The sequence below is a fragment of the Plutella xylostella genome, chromosome 27 (assembly GCF_932276165.1).
Source record: "Plutella xylostella chromosome 27, ilPluXylo3.1, whole genome shotgun sequence".
Classification (NCBI taxonomy): Eukaryota; Metazoa; Arthropoda; class Insecta; order Lepidoptera; family Plutellidae; genus Plutella; species Plutella xylostella.
Genome location: NC_064007.1, coordinates 161,216 through 186,020, shown reverse-complemented (window position 1 = coordinate 186,020; position 24,805 = coordinate 161,216). Strand labels below are relative to the sequence as shown.

General features: G+C 39.7%; 1 protein-coding gene across 5 annotated transcripts in view; it reads left to right on the top strand.

Moving 5' to 3' along the window:
- Nucleotides 1-24,805, top strand: part of LOC105386504 (trehalase) — a 49,208-nt gene that overhangs the window by 2,221 nt on the left and 22,182 nt on the right. For 4 of the 5 annotated variants that reach the window (XM_048630732.1, XM_048630730.1, XM_048630733.1 and 1 more), the window contains exons 1-5: nucleotides 3,485-3,642; nucleotides 10,671-11,008; nucleotides 21,961-22,098; nucleotides 22,445-22,557; nucleotides 24,590-24,745. In XM_048630732.1, the coding sequence (XP_048486689.1) occupies nucleotides 10,920-11,008; nucleotides 21,961-22,098; nucleotides 22,445-22,557; nucleotides 24,590-24,745 (496 nt within the window). In that variant the 5' untranslated portion in view covers nucleotides 3,485-3,642; nucleotides 10,671-10,919. Of the gene's footprint in view, nucleotides 1-3,484; nucleotides 3,643-10,670; nucleotides 11,009-21,960; nucleotides 22,099-22,444; nucleotides 22,558-24,589; nucleotides 24,746-24,805 lie in introns of those variants that run through there. The other variant, XM_048630731.1, reaches the window with a different exon arrangement.

Below are 24,805 nucleotides of genomic sequence, written 5' to 3'. Positions count from 1 at the left end.
GTGTGAAGGTATATTATAAGGACATAAGAGCAACTACAATCTCCTACAAACAGGTCAGCCAAAAAAGCTTCAAAGGTCATTTAAAAGTCGAACAGGCGCGCGGTTCTATGCGAATGGCGGCAAACTTAGCCGCGTGTTGCGTCAGCCGTGACGTCATTGGGCGAGCCTCCTTTCCCCGCGCTCTGATTGGCTGCGACGCGGCCTCCGGCACGTCGCCCTCACGTCAAACACTGATACGGCGATTTTGAAATTTCGACTTTGGAATGTGAGGTAAACGGTCTGGAACGTGGTTGGTAGGTCTCTTTGAAATTCGCAGCAGTGGAACATTATTTTCCTTGTCGGTTGTGCTTAGTGGTATTAGTGACTACTAATTGTTGGTAATATAATTGTAGATACCTACAGAACTACTTTGATAGGAACATAAGTATTATAGGCACTGGAAAAGACTGTTCATCTATTTTTTGTTTAAATATGATAATGTTCTCATGATGATAAACACCTTTCTCGAATATATAAAAAAACGAGACAATAAGTTTGAGCGTGACTGCCTTCAGCCATCCGTGCACTGCTAGGACTTTGATTGGAACGTTTATTCTTATCCTATCTACATTACATTTCTTATTCGGATAAACTATTACTTACTGTTTGTGTGTTAGTTAAATTTGTCTGTGTTGTTGAGACATGACATCATTCGCTGCACTGAGCCAGCACAATAATTAGACCACTTGTTGTTTGTTGCATGATCGAGTTTCTTTCTTCACATTTTGCAATAGAAGCAGGTGATGAAATATTGTTTCTATCGTTAATAGTCGTATGATTGTACTAAAAATATGTAGGTATTATCTAAATCTGAGAAAAGTGTATTTTTTTTACGTAAGCCTCTTAAAAAACACGCCACTGGATGCAATCTATAGGTTTCCGCATCCAATCATTACCAGCCACCTTTCGCAACTAGTCACCCCATCAGTTATCGGTTCTTCGACATATGTCAAGCTAACTATGTCGGTAACTTTACTTATGAAACTTTCATTAGAGATAATTTTACTCGTAAAGACTCTATGTAGATAGATAGATAGATAGATATTCTTTATTTGTAAACAAAAACATGGACAAAAATTACAACAAAAAAACTTAATCTAACACATATGTACAAATGGCGGCCTTATCGCTTAAAGCGATTTCTTCCAGGCAACCTTTGGGTGGAAGGATATTTCGATGAAAAGGGCAATGTAATGGCAGGTGGAAAAATATTTCTGAGCACAACGCTGCTGCTGTTTTCATGCTATCGTTTACATAAAGCTAAAGTGACTCTCCGATCATCAAGTGTGCTACCGCATCGCGACAGCTTCATGGCACGGAATAGGGCCTCGCCGCCGCCATCTCTCAGACTCTTTACGAGCCCGTTTAGGAAAGCTATCAATTACTCGTTGGAAAATTCCTACGAAGGCCGCCTCAGAGTGTTTGCCATGTCTTGTTTATGTGCGACTTGTCGTCCCGCTGTGATTGATGTGTTTTGGAGATAATTACGGAAGATTCAGCTGCTAATGTCTGAAGAATCTACTTTGGGTGCGATCTAGACCTTCCGACCTTTCTTTCGTGTTTCAAAACTTCATCAGTTTTTTCTTATCAGGAAGTACAGGTTTACCAACTCCAATTTACCGATTATTATAGTTCATAGACTTAACTCTACTTTTAACTTAACTACCACCTTTCGATCAGCTGTTTAATTACAGCCTGTCTCATTCTAACAACCGGTCGGGGCCCGCGAGTGGGCACATTGCGGCGTGCCCGGGATCACGCATTTACTTTCTAAACAGAGTTTTCCGGCGCGTGACGTCAGGAGGCGCGCGCGTCGCCGGCCAATCAGCGAGCAGGGATCCAGAGGCTTGGCACGGCACAGTGTTTTCATGGCCGACCGGTCGCCGTTGCCGTCAGTCGCCGCTATATCTGGCGCCTGCGCAAGCGCTTGCATCAACTGCACTGACATTTTTCTCATGCATGTGATTACTGTTTTTAGAATCGGTTTTGAATGATCATCTGACTGAGTTACGTACACTTTCATCAGATTTTTGTTTAGTCTAACCCCCCTGTCACTTATCTGTAATGTAGCGTCAACTATCTCGCGATAATCACGATTGCTATAGGAGCCTAATAATTATGATGATGTCATATTAAAAACAATAGTTATCAGGTGATGGCTTGATTTGATTTCTCTGTAGACTTTAGAGTGTAAAAAGTCAAAAGACTTCAACATGCTTAAATCTTCTTCTATGTTAGCTCAGTATACAACTATACAGTTTTGTATCTAATCACAATAAATCTCATATCATCATACAACCGTCGGGTTGACCACTTACCCAATAACACGGTCAGCACAAACTTGCTTGTGTTGGGGTGCAGCAACCCGCACTGAGCCTGCGTGGTGGACAAGGAATAAAACCCTGCCTTCTTTGGAAGGAGACTTGTGCCCCAGGAGTGGGGACGTGATGGGTTGTGATGATGATCATCAATATTACAACCGCCTATTCAAAGATTAACCGCCTATTCAGACTTTGACATGGTGTAATAAAAGTATAGAGCTACTAATGAAGCTGAAGTGTACGTACCATCTCGATCTAAATATCTAGAGATTGAGGAACAATTTAACCAACGAGCAAGCGGTGGTTGAACGTGTCGGTCATCACGATCGGAAGATGTCCCTCGACCAATCAGCGCGCCGCTCACGCACACACCCGCGCCGCTGCGCACGCGCATCCACTCCAACACTCTTTAATTCGAAAATTGAAATTGTGACGTTCATGCAACTCTTCATCTAATATTAGATCGCAGAAACGTAGATGATACAAGGCGACTATTACGTGCCATTATGATAACAATAAATTATGCTAAGAATGCAGAGAGCAATGTGCTGCTTCTGAAAATTGCAAGTTGTAATAATTTACACAGATATTACAAGTTGTTTGTGCCAAACATTCTGCAGACGAATCGGCCTTGAATACATTTAATAAGTACATATCCAAAAGAAACTTGCGTGCAGACACTCGAGACACTGTCAGATTTCCTGGAAAGTAGAGACAGCTGTAAAGGACTCAGAAGTTTTGTTATAGAAGCAGACACGAAGGGATAAATTGAGACCTGACATAAAAAACTGCATTGGACTGAGATTAATTTACTTACGTATTTTATTGATTGCTGAAATCGTAACTGTCTATGCATCATTCATGTCATAAAATTACAGAAACTGAAAATAGCTGTGCAAAATAAAACCATCTGATGTCAATGAACCGTCACAACGGACAGGCTTTTGGCAGAAACTGAAAAGCTATTGAAACACAAGACGATCACCGTCGTCTTCCACAAATAACGGTACAAACAGCTTCGAAATTTTCGTAACTGCAACAAACAGTTTTCAGTCGCAACACTGACAAACGTACATTATTATATAAACACGGCGCACAGGTAGCGACTCCTGCGCATGTCGCGCGCGTCACGTCGGCGCTGATCTGTCAGTTGCTCGCCGACCGCCGCGGAGGACGCACGTCTCGCCCGCTGGGATTACTCGCGCGAACGTTACTTCGACACCTATCAATTAAGTGTTCTATTTGCAGTGTTGTGGTTTCCTCTACACCTTGCCTGTTCTCGGTAAGTCGTCGCCAGTTGTCCTCCTTACATAAGTTGACTGTGGCGTTTGACAATCCAGAAATAATTTTGGCACAATACTCGGCCTTCCATCCTTGACGACTGATAGTTTACAGTGACTTTGAATAGTATTTATATGAACGGATCGAACGTGCTCATTCGTTGCAATTGCAATTTGTCGCGGACATTATGAATATGGCGAGAATAACTGCAGGACTCCTACCAGCTATTTTCTGTTCTTAGATCACTTTAAGTTCATTGGTACTGTTTTTTCTAGTAGTTGGAGTGTGGGTTGCGATGTCAGGTACGATCATAGCGGACCACGGCTATTGTGCCGAGAGGCAAGACGCATGGCGATACGAAATCATGTAAATAATGGCCTATGCAATGCACACAGTTCACGCTCTGGCTTCAGTTGTAATTACAGATAAAGCAAAGATTAGTTTCAGTTATAACATCTCATGTGATTGTGTCGCCTTCCGGCTATGGTACTTGCCCATACTTGGTTATTTGTTTAAAATTATTGCTAAAATTATCCTGATCACAATGGCACATATTAAGTACCTATACACTTGGTTTCATTAAAAATGTTTAGTATACCGTCTACAACTTCATGGAATCAATTAAATGCAAATACGAAGTGGTGGAAATTGAAATACTGACGCAATGAAAGCTATTTTTTTTTATATCATCTAAATAATCCCAACAATGAACAAAACATGAAATTCCAACTAATATGAATGTGCAAATTAGTGAATAACAAATTTCAAGGTTTTCACCGGATAGTATTTTATGTTCATAAAAACATGGTGTGATGATTCTGAAACATTGTGTACAGGTACCTACTATAAATTTAATAACATAATTGATCGCCATATGTTTATAAGTACATATATTTAAACTACTATATGGCAAATATAAATCTGGTTTTCAATGTCAATCCATAAATTCTTCAGAAAGCCTAAAACAGATTGATCCAGTACAAACATATCCTCTGATAATTATTAAGAAAGGGACAGCTTCTTATGATTGTTGAACGGCTACACAAATTTGATGAAACATCTCATGGACATCATTGACTGCTGTGATGGAAGTGTCAAGATGTGGGTGCAAGAACGCTTGTGACTGCCTCGTAAAGTCACAGGCGTTTGACTTGTTTACAATAGTCAGTTCCAGCTACTCGACAGTTCAACAATATGTCCACTGTCCCTCGCCGACGACCTTGCAACGACACGTGAGCGCGGTGTGGACGGACGCTTCACGCGGAACAAGCCTGTCGTCAACCAGACCAGAGAAATGGATCTATCAAAGTTATACTTAAATCGCCTTTATAATTTGGCGATTCGTATTCCCGATTCCTGGTGGAAAAAATCAAATTTCAGTTCTAGATGCCTTAAAACGCTGTAAGATACGCATTGCTTTAGTACCTTATGGATTTCCTGCTCGTCTAAGGCCTGGGGCAATCCTCTCTACCCTTTTTTTGTCACTCAGCTCTACAAATGGAGCCCCAGACGTATTCAAATCAAAATCTCGTCTTTGCTCTGCATCTACAATCATGATAATATACAATGATGAAGTTGTTGATATTTAAAATTTTCTTAGCAAAGGCAAAGGTAAAAAACTTAATTTTATTTCAAAAGGTTACTATTGAATAATGAATACTGATTTGTAAACGAGAAAAAAGTATACAAATAGCTACACTTTTTGTGTTTCTGTTACCTAATATTCGGAGCGGTGGTAGCTCAGTCGGGTAAGCGCCCGCTTCTCACGCCAGAGATGCGGGTTCGAATCCCGGTGCTGACATGTACCAATGAGTTCTTTTCTGAATTTAAGTACAATGTATACCATCGCTCTTACGGTGAAGGAAAACATCGTGAGGAAACCTGCATATCTAGATTTAGCACATCTAGATATGTGAACCCACCAACCCGCAGTGGACCAGCGTGGTGGGAAATGGTCCAAGCTTAGGAAGGCAGTTTAGACTTTGGGGATATGCACAAAGGTTCCATTCGAGAGAGCCAGGTGCAGGTACTAACATCCCCACAGAGAATAGAATAGAATAGAATATACCTAATATTCTTCGACTAGGTATATTATTAATTAATTAATTGTCCTTAAATATGAACTATGAGAGCTCTTTGGCATTACCAGTTCAACAACGTTAGAACCTGCCACACATAAAGAAGTGTTATGAAATTTTGTATTGATTAATGTCAAAACTTTGTACCTAAATTCACAGTGCATAGTTCAACAAGCTTTCACTCATCAAACCCGAATTTAATTTAGTACCTTGATTAAATTGTACTAAAATAGACTATTTTAGTACAATTTAATGTTTCCCTTCAGTTCTATTTCCCTTTCCCAGCTATTGTAGAAGCGAAGAAACGAGTTGAATAAAACTATCAAATACAGTACTGCAGTCCATGAATTTGAAACCTCTACCGACTTGCCATTCCCACTCGAAGCCAGTTAAAGCTGGTTCCCAGTTCCTGTACCCGTATCATGAAAAACCGCAGCATATTCTATTCGATAGTCTATTCGAAAGTGCTGTCAACCTGTCAACAACAAAATGGCGGTGTATTGCGGTGTACAGATTTGCGAAAGTTTGACAGCTATCATTCCATAGGTCATTGTCAGAATAATATCATGTACTCTGTGGTCATTCTTTTCGAAACTCATTCGAAAGGTAAAAAGTGTTCGAAAGTGCTGTCAAGTTGACAATAGTCGCACTCGCATTCGATTCTATTCGTTAGCTCGAATTTTCATGATACGGGTACTGTAGGGCGATCCGGAAAAAACGCAGCAGATTCTATTCGATAGTCTATTCGAAAGTGCTGTCAACCTGTCAACAACAAAATGGCGGTGTATAGATTTGCGAAAGTTTGACAGCTATCATTCCATAGGTCATTGTCAGAATAATGTTATGTACTCTGTGGTCATTCTTTTCGAAACTCATTCGAAAGGTAAAAAGTGTTCGAAAGTGCTGTCAAGTTGACAATAGTCGCACTCGCATTCGATTCTATTCGTTAGCTCGAATTTTCATGATACGGGTACTGATCATCCATTCGCGAACTGTCGTGCGACAGAGACTCGACTACCTCTTCTTGGTAAAGATAGAGAGAGATCGACAGCATCTATAGAGGCTGTTCTGTCGACTAGGCCACGACTGCCACAATGCGCAGAGGTGAGCTGTTGCAAATTGCTCTAATTTGGTGTAATTTTCTTGTTAGTGGATGTCCAACGCGACCCACGCTGCAACATGAGAGCGGATTGTCCAATCGGGGACCAGATTGTTTGACGCACGCGACATTTCTTCTCGTATAACCAGACTTAGTTTTCATTAATCTTTGTTCAGTTTATACAAACTCCATAGCTCTCTACACTGTCTAGTTACTAGTTACTATCTAGTACTAGTTTGGTTTTGACAAGGCTTTGTAATAATTTCTATGGTGTCAACCAAGGAACATAATACTTCTCTGACGAGAAGGTGTCGACTGTACAGTGTACACCAATTAAAACAATTAGCTGCGCAAAATGCACTGTCACGCTCTGTATCTGCAGGCAACATTAAGATTGTCTAAACAGCTGTTAACGTCGATCCCGTGCCAAGTGTTTAGTCAATATTTACAAAGTGATTCAAAGTCGTTATTGTATCTACCTGTCCTATCGCATATGGAGTAATCAACTTCAATATTCATAACAAATTGTGCAGTTGTGCACTCGTTATTCTGCTAAGAAAATCATTTCATTGCGAATTTACATAATAAATAGCTTTACCATTCATAAAACTTCATTATAATGTAAATTATTGTAAATGACTTACATTATATTGATTGTTGATTAGTTGTTCTTAAAGTTCAGCTCATTGGCTGCTACTATTTCTCCTAATGATAACACTTCCTCATTTCAGGCAATACTTATGTATATTTTTAATTTATGATCTGGTTTTATCAGCAGACTGGTCTCTAGACTCTAGAATTAGACACAGAATGCAAATTATGTATTTTTATTTGCATAATTTATAACTAGGTAATTCTTATTTCTTACAGCATCCTATAAATGTTATCTCTTGTGATGCGGTTATCTCTAGAGTATTTGTTTCCTCTACAGACGAGACTGCTTGTTTTGTAGACAAGTAATTTGGATAACTGAGTTGTGTATACGGCACACATTATAGTTAGTAGTTAGGCTATATGTTTCAATTTGTATTTTTGTGCATTTTTTTATGCTCTAACTGTTTTGTTGCGTTTTTTTTTATTTTCAAATGTTACCACTTAAATTTCTTAAAACTACCTCAGTCCATTACGCTTTAGAAATTGGGTACAGAAATATTATTTCGCTAAACCGCTGAATTCACAGAAAAAGTGTTAAGTACACAAACTAAAACCTCACCCGGACTACTGGCCTCTCCCATAATATATCATACTTATTATTTGCCAATATACTTGATAGTGTCATTGCATGCTGTGCTGTATCTGTCAATCATGTCTGCAGCCTCCAGCAATCTTGTGCGGCCAGCGAGCGCTTTACCTTGCACTTTCACTACCACTCCACTCTCGTGCCAACTACAGTGTACCTATACTATATGCGTACCTATCGCTACCAATAAACCGTGTTTAGCTGATGTTTTACACAGTACTTAAGAGATTTGAAAGAACTAAACATCTGCTGGAGTGTCTCGTTGTAAAAGCAAGCATAACAGAATCTACTTTGTCTTGTATGTTGTCTAGAATACTTAATGCATGCAATGCATTCTATAAAATCCACATTCTTTTTACCTGTAGTATTACAGTATGTCTTCTCAAAATATCTCTAAACCGATACGTCAATGCATAAAAGGAGCGCTGAAAAGCGTTTAGCCAAAACGCTAATAGGCAAATGCGTTACGGCAAATGCCGATAGTGTGCCAACACAGTCATAGTCTTCCGCTCTGCCAGCACAGATATAGTGGGGGCCGCGGTCCAAGTCATTCATGGGACACACCCACCCTCACGTGAGGAGGGGGCGGTGTCCTTCATTGGACTGTTTACGAGAGTCTCTAATTATAGCGAGCTCTGACGGACGACATCGCGAGGAATGCTGCACAATTAATTGCACAACAAGATTGCAGACGATCTACTTCTAAGATTTCTTCTCGTACTTCAATTTCCACTGTACAAGTAATCAGTGCCTGTAGGATTTATTTAACTTGTAAATATGATACATGATTAACATGAAACATGCAGTTGAAAAATTTTACCTCTTCGAACTAAGGCATTTTCTGTCAGTCATGTTTGAATTTGAAATCATCGATTATTGAATCATGACGTTGCAAGTTTTATTTCCTAAAACACGTTCGATTAGATACAGCCAGTAAATGTGGCTGATGCAATACGAAGATAGACAAGCAATGACGTCAGCGGGGGTGTGACTAGAGCTGCCTAGCAACAGCACAGCCATGCGTCCACGTGCAGTCCGCCATCTTAGCTCGTCCTCCGTCGGTGCACTTGACAGCTGACACCTCCAGTGATGCACGACCCACCACCAGCGGACATGTTTACGAGCTCAGCGGAAAGTGTTGACAATGGCAAACTCTATTACTGTTGTCCCCATCAATTTGTGTTGCAAACACTTTTGTATGTACGGAAATGCTGACTTGCTAGCATTGATCGGGCAATTATGAAAGTATTTACAACAGTATTTCGCAATATCAGTTAAGCAGTTAAATCTGGCATCAGGAAAAAGTACTAACGACAACTTGCTCACGTGTAAGTAGTGCTGAGTTTGATTTTTTTCTAACCTTTGGATCACGGACGGTGTGGAAACGCAGCGTAATCGAACACGCCTTCACGTGAGCTGATATCTTCACGAGTAATGTTGTGATTCATTGTTCGATTGTTGCAGAATTGACATTTCCATTTTTAGATGTGCAGACGCATGAATTTTGTCTTCTTTTATGGATGAATTAAAACTCTTAATTTTATGTTTTAATTTTTGTTGCTTATTCTCTAATGTTATTTGCTCCTCGTTTATTTATCAATAGGCTAGAGCATAATATAGCAAATGATTCCAGAAGGATTCCACCAAGGTTAGCGCGGTGCCATCAAGGTTGACAAATAGCATTTGTGCGCAATTTTCCAATCTAAACGGCCATATGCGTCAATTGAGCAGTCGTAAATCAGGTGGCAGATATTTTGGTCGTGCATGGAGAGCCGGCGTGACCCCTATTCTTCTTCCTGGAAATATTTCAGGATCACGAACAGTCGCGATAGAAGCTAATCAATTACTTCTATCTGAAGTACTTACGATATAAATGTCAACTAACTATATTTAGGGACTACAATAGCTACAGGATTTTGCTACTACATTAGATCTGAAATAGATGCTGCACTTGGATTTTTAATAATAGGCACTCAAACAGGAAATGAATGGTGAACGACAAGAGATACAATGTTACAATTAGGTAGATCAATGAATTGTTATCTTCTACAAATCTTGTTAGGATACGAAACTACATGACTGCGCAGTTCCGACATCAGTAGTAGGTAGGTATTTCTCTTCTGGCAGTTCCGAAAGGTTAATTTAGCTTTGTCGTCTACGAACCCTGGGGCTCCTCACCACCCCGGAGTCTGTCAATTGTCCAATTGCACGAGCTGTGCGCGTTGCGCGTTGTGCGCAAATCGCGCCAGGAAGGCGCAGATTTCTGCTCCCGAAGTGATGACGTCACCATCATCATCAACATCCAATCGCCTCTGATTGTGCGGCATCCAGCACTTGGCTGGGGTGGGAACTGTAATAGGTTTATTGACACGTGTTGGATAAATAAGTAACGAATCCTGGTGTACCTAATGTGATGGATGTCGATTAATAACTGTGTAACAAGAAATCTGGACTCATTTAGTCTCTAAACTGAAGCACTATATGCCTAATAAGATGCCCGCGTAAATCATGACCGCAGCTTCTGGAATTAGTTTCCACATGGGAGCTTTGGTATTGCTACTGTGATAATGACCATGTGGTTTAAGTAACCAAAAGTTTTTCGTTGTTTTCAGAGTGCTGGAACAAGCTTCCCCCGCCGCCCCCCCCGCGCCACCATGCCCCGCGCGCCCGCCCGCCGCGCGCCGCCTCAGCCAATCACAACCTTCCTCAACACATAGGGCTGCCACAAACCACAGCTGGTCTAGTGATCTAGCTCATAACTAGTGCAATTCATTATTTATTCTTTAATTTGTTACAAAGTGATATTAGTGTTATAAAGTTATTTTTTAAGAATAGTGCTGTGCCATTGTTTGGATGTTAAAATGTGGGTGCTAAGTGTGGTGTGCGCGGCGACGGTGGCGACCCTGGCGGCCGCCGCGGACCGCACGCATCTGCCCCCCACTTGTGATAGGTAAGTTATTTATTTATTATTATTTTTATAGTATTGTGAGTTATGTGGTTATAAGTTATAGCGAATAGTTATAAGAATCCTGACCTTGCACCTTGGATCTGTACTACTCGGGCACTTCATGACGAATGATTACTGAGGAAATAGTAGGTAAAGGTACTTAGACCTGTCGCAGTCGTGAATATCGCAGAGAGCTCCTTAGGTTTCGATTACGGTGAACGGTATTCATGATCGATTACAAGAATATTTGTTTTCAACGAACTATCAATCCTGGAGTGAAGTCAAGAGCAGACCACTTCAAGCTACAGACGCATAAATCATCATAAGTCGCGGAGAAGTGCGGATTTAGTAACACTTTATCATGCTTTACTATTGAGCCTACCTTACCTAGTACTTAAGGTTCTTTCATAGCTTCCGATTCGAATTCTCCTTTTGCTACCGTAGTAGGTTTAGGTTTTGCCATATTATTTTTCTTATCGTGTCTCTGACAAACACAAGAGCTAGATTAGACTAGGCTTTGCCAGCGCGGTTAAAGGATTGGCCAGTCAGATTAGCGTCAGTCGCTGACTGCCCAGGGTGCCATGGTCGTGTATTATACAAACACATAAGGAAGGGGATCATTTCACATAATAGTACAAACCTTTGTAATATAGAGCAGAATAGTCTGCAATGGACATAGGCCGTTGTGTCGTCGACGAGAGAATGTAACCGGAAGCACATGCGACCTTGTACTGCTACCGGTCTTCAGCACCCACCTGCCATTCCACTCACGACCTTAATTGTAACACCACACGTGTCATTATCGGTAACAACTACAACACTTTGCCCAGGTTAATAAGGAATGGACTCTAAGCCGGTAGTGGTAAGATTTTTATTCGCGTAAAATGGTAACGCTGCAACTGAGGATGATAGGAATTTGAACTTTAATCTTGAAGCAATAAAATATATTATCATAATTAATTACATTGTCTAGTCGGAGGTGTAGAAGTGAACTTCGAAGAGATAAAGATAATGATTATTGCATTGATGTGTCGGGTTTATTATTTCATGTAAATGTAGAGTACTTCCTATAGCGGTGGTGTACTCAATATACCTACCTCACTAAAGTCATTATAGTTACTAAATAGTTCTGCTATAATTATAATAATCGATTGATGAAATGGGTTCCCATAAAAATGACAGTCCAAAGAAGATGTTTACCCTAGCTAGGAAACTAGCGTATCTATTTACTTCTCATCTACTTTTGTGGACGGTTATTATATTACCAGCATGAAGCATGATGGACATTGTCCCACCTATCTATGCCACGTTTTAAATTGCATCGTATACCTATGAAGGCGTAGACAGACAGACAATCTGAACCAGACACTTAGAGGCATAATATAATATATAAGGCACTTGGAGCAGGCGTTGCACTGTCAAGGGAAGAGAGATAGTAATGTTATCTATCACTATCAGGTATCGTTGTACCGCCATCAAGGACATCCTCGACTGATATAGATTACATTTTGCGATGTTTAGTACGCGGTAATTGCAATATTTTATCTTATCCATCGATTTTAAAATAAATCCTCAGCAAGGTTTCATAAACTAAACAGATTTATCACAATTAGGGCCTGTTCCACAATGTCTGGTTAGTGGCTACCTGTCGGATAAAATACATACTATCACTGTCTAAAAAATAATGACAGAGAGTGACAGCATGTATTTTATCCGACAGGTAGCCACTAACCAGACATTGTGGAACAGGCCCTTAATGTATTTATATCCGCAAAATTTGAGTTTGTTTACTTGATGCGCGATTTTTGATAAAGTAAGCACGATTTCACGTTTAAATCGAAATTATATATTATAGAAATGATTTATTTTGGGCGGTAGGAATGTAGGAACAACTGTAAATGAAGTACTTTGTTCATTTATTTATTTATTTAAACTGGAACACCAGCAGCTTATACAACTAACATTTTTAAAACAGATATTAAAATTAAAATTTCGTTATAGAAGCCAATTAAAGGTGTACACAACATTCGTAAATTATCTAAGACAACTTAAAATAAAAATTTATATAATTTTTTTTTTTTAACTAAACTAAAATATATAAAAGGTTTTTCTAAGTACTAAGTACAGAGATCACAGTATGAACACAAATATTTATTCTTTCAAACTAAAACAAACAGGCAGGTAAGTGATAAGAATATTATTTCATACATTGGATTTTTTTCTTAAAACAATTATACGAATCGTGAAAAATGTCAAGGTTAACATTATCCAATTTGTTGCTATAAATGTTATGGAGATCACATAGCCTATTTACTGGTGAATGTGAGCCTAAATTTGTACGGGGTTTAGGTCCACACATTAGTTTTTTAATTGGGTACCTCGGATATTTGAAAGGAATCGGGAAGGAAATACTCTCAAGTAGATCAGGACAGTCTATAAGATTATTAATAATTTTATAAAGAAATAAAAGGTCATGGGTCTCTCGTCTATTGCGTAATGATTTCATGTTAAAAAAAGTTAAGCGGTGATCATACGGAGATTTATGAGACACATTAGAGGAAATAAAAGCAAGATGACGGGTGAAGGCTCTCTGTATAGATTCGATACGATGTGAGTTGGCTGCATAAGAAGGACTCCAGGCAGAGGAAGCAAATTCGAGATGACTACGAACTAGGGAATTGTACAGGATAATCTTGGTGTCAGCTCTAAAGCCTTTACTTTGGCGTTTTATAAATCCTAACAATAGAATAGAATAGAATAGAATAGAATAGAAATATTTTTATTGTATATAATTTTGTTACACTCTTATGTCTCCCTAGTGGAGGTGTGTGCTTACGAATTTTGTCCTTGGTGGGATCTGTTTCGCTTAGACATTACTAATTCACTCATTACCTTTATTTTTTGGTAATGAGGTGTGTAGTGTAGGAGCTCACATACTTATACCCGATGGTACACAGTAGTCCTATTTATAATGTGCGACGATCTAGTTTACAGGCACCAGTGGCGTGGAGGGGCCGACCGTTTGCTAGGTGGCTTTAGCCTCTCGTGTCTGGTTATTTGCGGCACGGAGTCACCCCGGAGCCTGCTGGTCGGCATCATCGGGTTGTGTTGATTGCGTCGCGTGTAGGTAGCTCCGACGTCAGTTAGGCCCTCGATTTCAGCACATTGTACCTTGGCGAGGAGCTCGTTGTGAAGATCCGATACACGGATGTGCCACGGGTCTTCGTCAAGCATCTCCCAGACTATTTTGCTGTCTAGACAGCGAGGCATCTGGGCGGCATTTTTATAGGCGGTTCTCAAGGTTGCTTCGAGCTTGTTTAGGTTGGTTCGGCTGATTCTTGGCAGGAGCTGGACGATTCCATAATCAAGTATCGGTACTATGCATGTCTTGATAACAAGCAACTTGACACCTAGATCGACTTTGGATCTCCAGCCGACAATAGGATTGAGCATTCCTATTATTTGCTTGGTTTTTTTAGCAGTGTGCTGAACATGCTCATTCATAGTCAACCTCGAATCAAGATGTATGCCAAGGTATTTGATGCTCTTCTTGTAGTCTACAGTCTCGCCTCTCATACGCACGTGCGGCCGAAACCCGCGTGGATTGGATCTTGATCTTTTTTGCTTCGTGGTGAACATGATGCAGTCAGTCTTATCTACGTTGCAATGCAGGCCCCACTTATCGTAGTAATCCAGAATACACTCTGCTGCCCATTCTGTGCGTACTGTAGCAAGGTCAGGTGTTTTAGAGGGATTAAGCAGACAAAGATCGTCAGCGTATTGTGATTTATACAAACCTTGGATTTGGTTAGATTCAATTTTATTACCAGTGCCAATATCAGACATATACAGGCAGAAAAGTAATGGTCCAAGTATCGAGCCTTGGGGAACTCCATGTGGGACAGGTGTTTCCACGCCGACAGTTGTTCTAAACCTGCCGCGAATTTTTCGGTTTGTGAGGTAGTGATAGATCATTCGTATTATTGAGTTTTCGATTCCCGCCTTATGTAATTTGTAGACGAGTGCCTTGTGATTGATTGAATCGAAAGCTTTGCTGAGATCTGTGGATATCATCGCGACGCTGTTGCCCTCTTCAAGTTCTTTGGTTATTTTTAAAACTGTACGGAGAATCTGCGTTCCGGTACCTCTATTGCGCATGAATCCGTGCTGGTATTCAGGGATAAGATGCCCGGTTTTGCATAGCACTATCTCGTACATTAGTCTTTCGCAGATCTTAGCCATGGTGTTAAGAAGTGTGATGGGCCTGTATGAACTTGCTAGCCGTGTGTTCTTTCCAGATTTATGCAAGAAGATGCACTCTCCGAGTTTCCATCGTTGTGGGAAGTAGCCAGTTGAGAGAACATAATTTATAATGTGTGTCAGTTTAAACCAGAGGCATGGCCCGGCTGATTTCAGAGCGTAGCCCTGTATCCTGTCAGGACCAGGCGCTTTTCTATTTTTAAACTTGAAAATGGCCCTCTTTACATCCATCATTGTGACTTTGTAGTCTAACATTTGCGCTGCTTTTTTAATAATAGAATCTATATGAGAGGAAAATTGTAATTTCGAGTCAATTATTATTCCCAGGTCACGAATCTCACTGACCTTCGTCACTGCATTACTGGCGAGAAGGTAATCAAAGGAATGTGGAACTTTTTTACGTGTAAACTTAATATGAAAACATTTTTGAGCGTTGATCAACATGCAATTAATATCACACCATTTCAAAATATTATTAAGATCGTCTTGAAGAAGACAGTTGTCGTCGGTAGAAGTTATGGTACGGTAAATTTTTAAATCATCGGCAAACATTGAGTATTTACTATATTGGATGTGATGGGTCAGATCATTTATAAAAGCAAGGAAAAGAATTGGACCTAAATGAGAACCTTGAGGCACACCGGACTCAGCATAGAAGAATTTAGATTGAAAACCATTGATTGAGACAACTTGTTCCCTTTTTTCTAAGTATGAAGTTAGCCACTTTATTAATGAAACATTTATGCCGATTATTTCAAGTTTTTTGAGAAGAAGGGTGTGACACACTTTGTCAAATGCACTGGTAAAGTCGATATAAATTGCGTCGACTTGCAGACCTGTGTCGACTGTATGGGACAATTCACTAATATAACTAACCAGATTTGTTTCGACTGAGCGACCCTTCCTAAATCCATGTTGTGATTTACTTAACGCATGATCTAAATTTTTTGTAAGTATTGGACAAACGATAGCTTCAAATAGTTTAGCAAAACAGGACAGGATAGAAATAGGTCTGTAGTTTTTCACTAAGGTGATGTCACCTTTTTTATGTATCGGGGTAATTCTAGCTCTTTTCCACTCTGTAGGAAAATGACCATCTTGTAAAGATTTATTAAATATAATGCACAATGGGAGGGCTAAGGCTGTGACGCACCGTTTTACAAGTAACGGATGAATGCCGTCCGGACCTGCTGATTGAGATGCATTTAGTTTATTAATACATTTAATTATTACTCTTTCAGTTATTCCGTAGTTAATATTGGTAGTTATAGGGGTAGTGGAGTTACTGTTATTAGTTCTGGCTGAAGAAGAAGTTTTTTTGTTATAGATATTAGAAAAATGAGTAGCAAAAAGATTAGATATGTCTGTTGTGTTGTTACCAATTAGGTTATTGAGATGCATCACTGTAGGTATAGTCGAAGCTCCTTTACGTTTGTCCTTCACATAACGCCAAAAAGCTTTGGGATTAGAATGCATTTCATTCTCCAGTCTACACTTATAGTCAAAGTAGCATTTATCTAAGAGTTTATGACATCGGCTACGCAGTAATTCATATTCAAATTTGTCTCTAGGGTTTTTAAACTTTTTGTATTTGTTTCTTAACTTGTTTTGTTCAGTTAGGAGACATATTAGTTGTTTGGTGAACCATGGAGGATATCTTGACATTTTTCTAGTTCGTTTGGGTACAAATTTATCAATAGCAGAGATTAATTTATCCTTAAGTATACAAACCATAGAATCTACATTATCACAGTTAGAGAATTCGGAATGCCAGTCGGTAGAGTTTAGTTCTAAATTAATACTATCAAAGTCGGCCTTATAGTAGTTGAGTGAGGGGCGTTCATTAGATTTTAAATATTGAAGACTAGTAAGTGGAAAGTTCAGTAACAAACCAGGATGTAGTTTATCTAATTTGCTTAAATTTTCCAGTGGAACTGAGTTTTCTAGATTACTTATATTACTAAGAATGAGATCTAATATTTTATCATCACTATTGCGAGTGGTATTTATTTGGTGTAAGTCATTAGCATTAATAAAATCAACTAAAGCGTAACCTAAGTTATTGCTATAATTATTAGGAACCATATGATAAGAATCTAGGCTTGGACTCCAGTTAATAAAACTTAAATTAAAATCGCCAACTATAATAACATCATTAGTATTGTGAATAACATTATTGGCATTATCTAGAAATGTATTTAGTGTATTAATTTTTACGGGCGGAGGGAGATATACAGCGCAGATTGTAATTTTTCTAACAATATTGTTAACTTTTAGATTAAGTGTAACCCATAAATCTTCACAATCACTTTCCCAATTATGTATGCGAAAAGATTCTATGTCACGAGAAACAGCTATCATGACACCTCCACCATCTTTTTTTGCGGAACTAGTTATACGGTCTCTACGATATACAATATACCTATTATCAATAAATTCTGAATTACTTATATTTGAATTGAGCCATGTCTCGGTAAAGACAATAATTTTATAATTGTGACGAAGAATATTGTTATAAACATCTGTTGTTTTGGTTTTTATGCCTCTAACATTTTGATAATACATATCCATTATTGAAAAATTTAAACTTTAAAAAACATTAATAAGGTAAGATGAGAAAATAACTACACTAATTCATTTTATGTAAGCAAGAAGAGTTTCTTATCACCAATATTGGAGAATATTCATCTTTACGTGCTTGAATGTTCATGAGTATCTGATGCAATGAGACACCCTGTCTGAGTGCCCGTGACTCTCGCGAGTGACTTTCACAAAGTATTTCAAGTACTCGACATTCTGACCTTGGCGGAAAGAGATCGATGTATGTTTCGCAGGCTTTTCGCTGCATTGCAGGCTGCATGATACATACAATACGTAAAATGCGCTATTAACAACTTATCCTATAGATAAATTAGGTATTAGGAACGTAGAAACAGCTAGACGATGGATTGACCATGTAAAATTGACTCACAGCCTATTTACAGCCACTGACATAGAGTCTGATCATGCTTTGTCTCCAGATATTCTCAGTCCACACTCATATAATACTACTACTCTTCTAGGTTACTTTCATATATTACTTCTACTATCAAATAGAATGGTAGACATGTGAGGCACATTTAAGGAGGCCTGTACGATTAGACTCCGATACATACACTTAACATAAGTAATAGCATGTTGTCTGTCTGTCTGTGGCGAGTCTGGCGAGCGATATCCTTCACCCCCAGGCAATGAACTCTACTCACGGAATGTAATCTGTGAGAAATTATATTCATAGGCCGCCCAATCCGCCCATAAGCCAAGTTAAATTAAATAGTGTTGGGTGACTCGAGTGCACAAATCTAGACATCCTCCAAATATCGGTGCTACATTTATAAACATATCTATAGCATCCCATTTTTCATAGGACAGTTCTGTATTGTATAGTTTAATAAGTATTCCATCTTCAACTACAAGTTCTACCAATTAATGTTTATCGGGCTTCGTGAGCCTCGGACGCATTGCATTTCAGTCATGAGCACGAGGAAAACGTTTCAGTTAATAACTTAGCCATTTTACACACTTCATGAACACGTCCACTCTATCTGTAGATAAAGTTCGCCGCAATGGCTCAATTTTCTGGCAGGTCACCACTGCTTCCCGCGCGTAGCTGTACCACAGCTGTACTGTACTGGAAATAAGAGTCTGACAACAGTTTACCAATACTTACCTCAAAGTGTGACGCTCAAACATAATATATGGTCCCTTTCTGCATCGGAAATAGCATAGATGTATAATACGAATAAATACAATCTGTGCTTCCCAGTTAAAAAGTAAAACCGTGCGTCAAGTGTGCGGCCTGTTTGTTTTGATATCTCCGCTTTATGCGCCTCGACCACTCACGTAACATCACAAATCATCAAAATTGGCCAATCAATGGGTTAGTCACGTCTATATTTAGAGGCAATCTCGGCAGTGGCTCGATGCTGCCCCGACTCCTCAATTGGATTATTTATAAACTACCAATCAGCAGTAGTTATCGCGAGACAAACAGTGGCAGACAGAAACAAAGTGGACCTCATTTACACCCATACCTACCTGTTGGTTAATGTAGCTTTGTGCTCCGATAATTTAGACCAGTGTTTTTCAACCTGTGGGTCACGACCCCCTGGGGGGTCGCGAAGCTTCTGTAGGAGGGGTCGCCAAAAGGCGAAAAAACTGGGTACTTTAGTAAAAAAAAACAATGAAGAAAATTTGTATTAATTTATTAAATAAGACTCTTGCTTAAAATTTTCTTAAATGCAAGGGTTGAGCTTGTTTTTTTATTAATTAAATTATTCCATCGTGGATCTGTTTTAGTACAATAGGAATAGACCACATCCACACAGTAAGGCTTATACAGAAGACCGAAGATTATAATCAGCCTCTATATCTAGCCGTTGTGGACTATGAAAACTCCTTCAACTCCATCGAGACATGGGCAATTTCGGAAACAAAAGGTTTCAACCAGTGCGTCCTGCCAGTGATGACGTATGGTTCAGAGACGTGGGCACTGACAGTAGGACTAGTCCACCGATTTCGAGTCGTTCAGCGTTCTATGGAGAGAGCTATGCTTGAGGTTTTTCTGATAAGTAAATCGTATCAGAAATGAGGTTTTCCGTCAGTCAGAGGATTAAGATTACCGACATAGCTGTAAAAATATGCAAGCTGAAGTCACTACCACTTGCACTTGCTTGTCATATCTGCCGAAGAACCGATAACCGTTGGGGTAAACGAGTTCTCGAGTAGAGACCACAAATAGGCGAACATAGCGTGGAAGGCCTTCCTGCCTTGTTCAAAGACGACGACCACAAGTATTTTTTTTTGTAAGTAAAGCCAGGTATTTTGTCTTTTTCGTTTTAATTTCACCCTTAAAAACAATTATTCAAGATATTTAAATGCTCATAAAAGTCAGAAAGTAAAAGCTAATTTCAATAGAAATTCCGGGTCGCAATGGCATTAGTCGTACGTATGTACCGTATGGCCACACGTACGTATCTGACGTATGTTATTGTAAAATAAATAAAATAATATGTTTTTAAATCCGATAAGTATGTACTTGGATCAAGATCCTAATCATGGAGACCATAAATACGTCGTAATGAATAGATACTGTATAAAAAACCGAAAGGGTCAAGGGGGTCGCGAAATATTTTTTTATACCAGGGGGGTCGCATCATGAAAAAGGTTGAAAAACACTGATTTAGACCATGGAAGTCCAGAGCATGTTTTTCCAGCGCTGGTGGTGAAAGATCTCTACCGCCAAACCACTGCTTTAATATGGGATTCGTGTTAACAGGTTAGATGTTACTCATTTATCGTAAATTTTACTACAATTATGCCTTCACATGTATACATTTTTCTTTAATATCACGTGGAATGATTAGTTTCACTGTAGTTGAACTGGAAAGCATTGGTAGTAAGTAATGCAAATAAAGCATATTATAATTCATTAGTTACAATGAGCGTCACTGATTGTGCTAATAGAATCGCGGGGCAGCACGTGGTGATCAGGTGTATAAACTTATTTATATTGACGACCTTTTAAGGAATTCTACCAACATTATTTATAGCTCTAAAAGGTAATTGAAACTTTCACTTAGTACCTAGCACCATTACCTATCTATACATATAAAATACCTTCTTTTCCTACTCATCGGTAAATCATAAAAGATCATGTCGATTTTTTTTTTTTAAGCTCGAAATATAGTATATTTTACGATACTTCTAGATTATAGGAACGAATGTATAAAACAATCAGTGGGTTGTAAACACGAGTGTGGAATTGTGGATCAGCTGATATTTGCGTCTCGCACACTCGATGTGTATCTACACTCTACACACTCGGTACAACCGGCTCAGGGCGGTAATACTCTGTGTGCAGAGTTACTCACCTGTGAGCTACACATTTCCCAAGTATTACACTTGTTGCATCATCAGGATTACGAGCTTGAATGATATGGGGAATGCCTTGTTGACTCTCGCTCTAGCGTGGTGGACTGAACCTCGGTATTTGCCTTGTCATTCTGCTAACATCCCGGTACTAGTTGCCGGTTGCGTATAGCACTAAAAGTGAATTTTGTTAGAATCCTTTTTTTAATACACTGCCGGGCAATGAAAAAGTTCCACTCACAAAAAGCTGACAACAAAGGACGCCAATTTTTTCAAAGATTGAATTTAAAATTGTGACAAAATATTACCGATTTTAGTTGGTAATATCCTGATGCTCTGTTAAATGTACTTCAATGTTGCAGAAGACGGCATTAACCTAGCCTTTCCCGTTTAGAAGTAATTTCGTGCTTTTCTCAGTGGAACCTTTTAATTGCCCGTGAGTGTATGAATAGGAAAATATGTCTAACTGCTATAAGCTAGCATTTTTGTGCAGCCACTTTTCCTGCAGCCACTCTTTCTGCTGTTTCTCAATCGTAGCCATTATCGCAACCTCCAGATATGGCGAAAGTTCAATGGTAATGACTTTGCCTGCTGTGCCGAGGATCCTGGGTTCGGTTCCTCGACCGGTGCATAAAATATATTTGTTCCCCAATATTTCTATCCTAGGAGCCTATGGAGCTTATGGCATAACCATTGGAAGAGCCTCATATTCTGCAGTGGTCTATCCCAAGTTGTGTGTTTGATGAGTATACCTCTATACTGACCTCTCCCCCCTCCCCTCGCAGTGTGATCTACTGCCACGGGCCGCTGCTGGACACGGTGCAGATGGCGGGGCTCTACAACGACTCCAAGACCTTCGTGGACATGAAGATCAAGGTCTCGCAGGACGACACGCTCAACCACTTCTACGACATGATGAACAGGTAACGCTATCATACTGGAATAGTCATCAGCCAATAATCATTTACTGTTACATGCACACATGTAGGTCTAGAAAATAAGGGTCGTTCGACCCGACGCATATTAATTTTCGTAATCATAAAGTAACTCGGACATACCCGCTTTTAATCTTGTTTGACCGTAAAATATTTGCCAATATCTGTCCAGTATTGTCCACCAACCCGCACTAAGCCCGCGTGGTGGACTAGTCCTTAAACACTTCCTTCATTGGATGGAGACCTGTGCCCCAGCATTGGGGATGTTAATGTGAATGGTTTGTGATGATGATGTATTGTATTAACCCCTCCCCCCTCCCCTGTCTTGTTGCAGGACGGGGTCGCGGCCCACCAAGGCGGACGTGCAGGAGTTCGTGTCGCAGAACTTCGACCCCGAGGGCTCCGAGTTCGAGGACTGGCGCCCCCCGGACTGGAAGGAGAACCCCCGTGAGTAACAACACCTGGCCCTGTAGCACAGGGCGCTATTAAGACGTGACAAAAGTTCTCCGTCGCGCTCGCTCTTGAGGCCACGCGATGTGAGTGAGCGCGATGCAAAACTCTTGTCACGTCTTAAATGCGCCCCATACTAGCCCTTCTGGTAACAACTACGATTGCCATAACTATTGCTTCTGCGGGTGACCAAATGGAAAAGGATTTCCTGGACACCCTGTCTTAACTGTATAACTGGTCTACCCCAACTGTTAGAATAGACTGAGAATAATGTAGTCTCTTGTAGACTGAGAATATAGAAAGACCGCCGGTCAAACTTAGTCATGCTAGCCACAAATTGGCCAAATTAGTATTTGAATCAACACAATCACTGGCTGGCATCGATTCTTGATTGGTTGTTTCAAACAGTGACTCGTTTAGCAACCAATTCACACTTGTTTTAAATTTGACACAACAAATCTATGTTTTAAATTTGTTAGTATCACAAGCAATTAAAAAGTTCCAGTGATATAATATACGGTACGGCAATGACAGGTAGAAATTTTTCATTGCCTGCCAGTGCAATTTTATCGTCAGTTGACGAATCGATCGGTTTAACTAATTTGTTCTTCCAATACATAATTTTAACTCTCCCACGCACCTGTTGTAAGAAGTATTGCAAAAAACCGACTTCAAAAAACCACTAAAATGTAAGAAATAATTTAAGGTTTACACAAATTCTACTCGTATGTGACAGTACAAATATACCTAAGCAGGAACTGTTCTCTTTTGATGTTGGTGCGGTGACAAAGTAGGTAATCTGAAGAAATATGGCACCAACTTCAAAAAAGAACAGTTCCTGCTTAGGTATATTTGTACTGTCACATACGAGTAGAATTTGTGTAAACCTTAAATTATTTCTTACATTTTAGTGGTTTTTTGAAGTCGGTTTTTTAATTTTTTAAATTATTATTCTATTTTATAGTTTTTAGTTTATTTGCAATAGTTTTCAATCAAAAGTAACGTGCAAATGATACCAAAATGTCCTACTAATCAATACGAATCATTCAAGCCTAAACACGAAGTAGTTGCTATATACCGTTGAGGAGTTCCCCTGACTGCCTTCCGTTTCCATCATCAGATCAGCTCAAGGTCACCATCATATTTTTTTGTTATAAGAACTATATTTACATTCTTAATTTCATTAGAATCGGTTAATATGTGCCCAAAATGGAAATTCATACCCTGTTTTTACCCCTTTACCCACCCTTGGGGGTGAACTAAAATTCTGAAAAAAAATGGGACCACCTGGGAGCTCAATGCAATACAACAAAAAAAGAATTTTCAAAATCGGTCCATAAACGGCGGAGTAATCGGTGAACATACATAAAAAAAAAAATAAAAAAAAAAAAAAAGATCCCGACGAATTGAGAACCTCCTCCTTTTTTTGAAGTCGGTTAAAAAACTTGGGTAATCATGTTGTCAGCAAAAAGTGGATGCAGCTTGCCAAATTACCTTCAGGTCATTGCCCCGCCACGGGGCTCATTATGATATGCTTTTCAAGTGGGTGGTTGTGGGCTTTCGGCTGAGCCAAGGAACATAATTAAGTACTTCTCTAACGAGAAGGGCCGAGCTGACTGAAACAAAAAAATCATTACCCTTGAATGCTTCAATGTGTAGTTAACCAAATAATGCTGTTTTTATGTTATCAGTAATTTAGAAGTGTATACAAATTTGGAGTAGTACATAACACATAAGAAAGAAATAGGTCTGAGAAATAGCTACCAGCTCAAGTACTTTTTCGCATGTCTCATCTTTCTAGAGTTTCTATCCCTATTCTTCCTCAGCTTATGATGAACCTATAACTCCTGAACTTAACCGTCATCACCTGCCTCCTTGCACACTCACCTTAGTCAGCAGTACCAACCCAACATGTGAACGTAGTTCCTTTATCTCCTGTCTCTTTCTAAAGTTCCTATCCCTCATCTTGGTCAGGATTATCAGCTCAACTTGTATTCTCTGTACTTAAACCTTTGTCATCTCCTTGCAGAGTTCCTGTCGCGCATCAAGGACCCCCTGCTCCACGCGTGGGCGGCCGACCTGCACCGGCTGTGGCTGGTGCTCGGCCGCAAGATGAAGCCCGAGGTGAAGCTGCAGCAGCAGCTCTACTCCATCATCTATGTGGACAACCCCGTCATTGTGCCCGGTCAGTCTAACAACTTGGCTTGTTTTGGGACATGTTTTGCATGAAGGGTGTTGAGCAGTC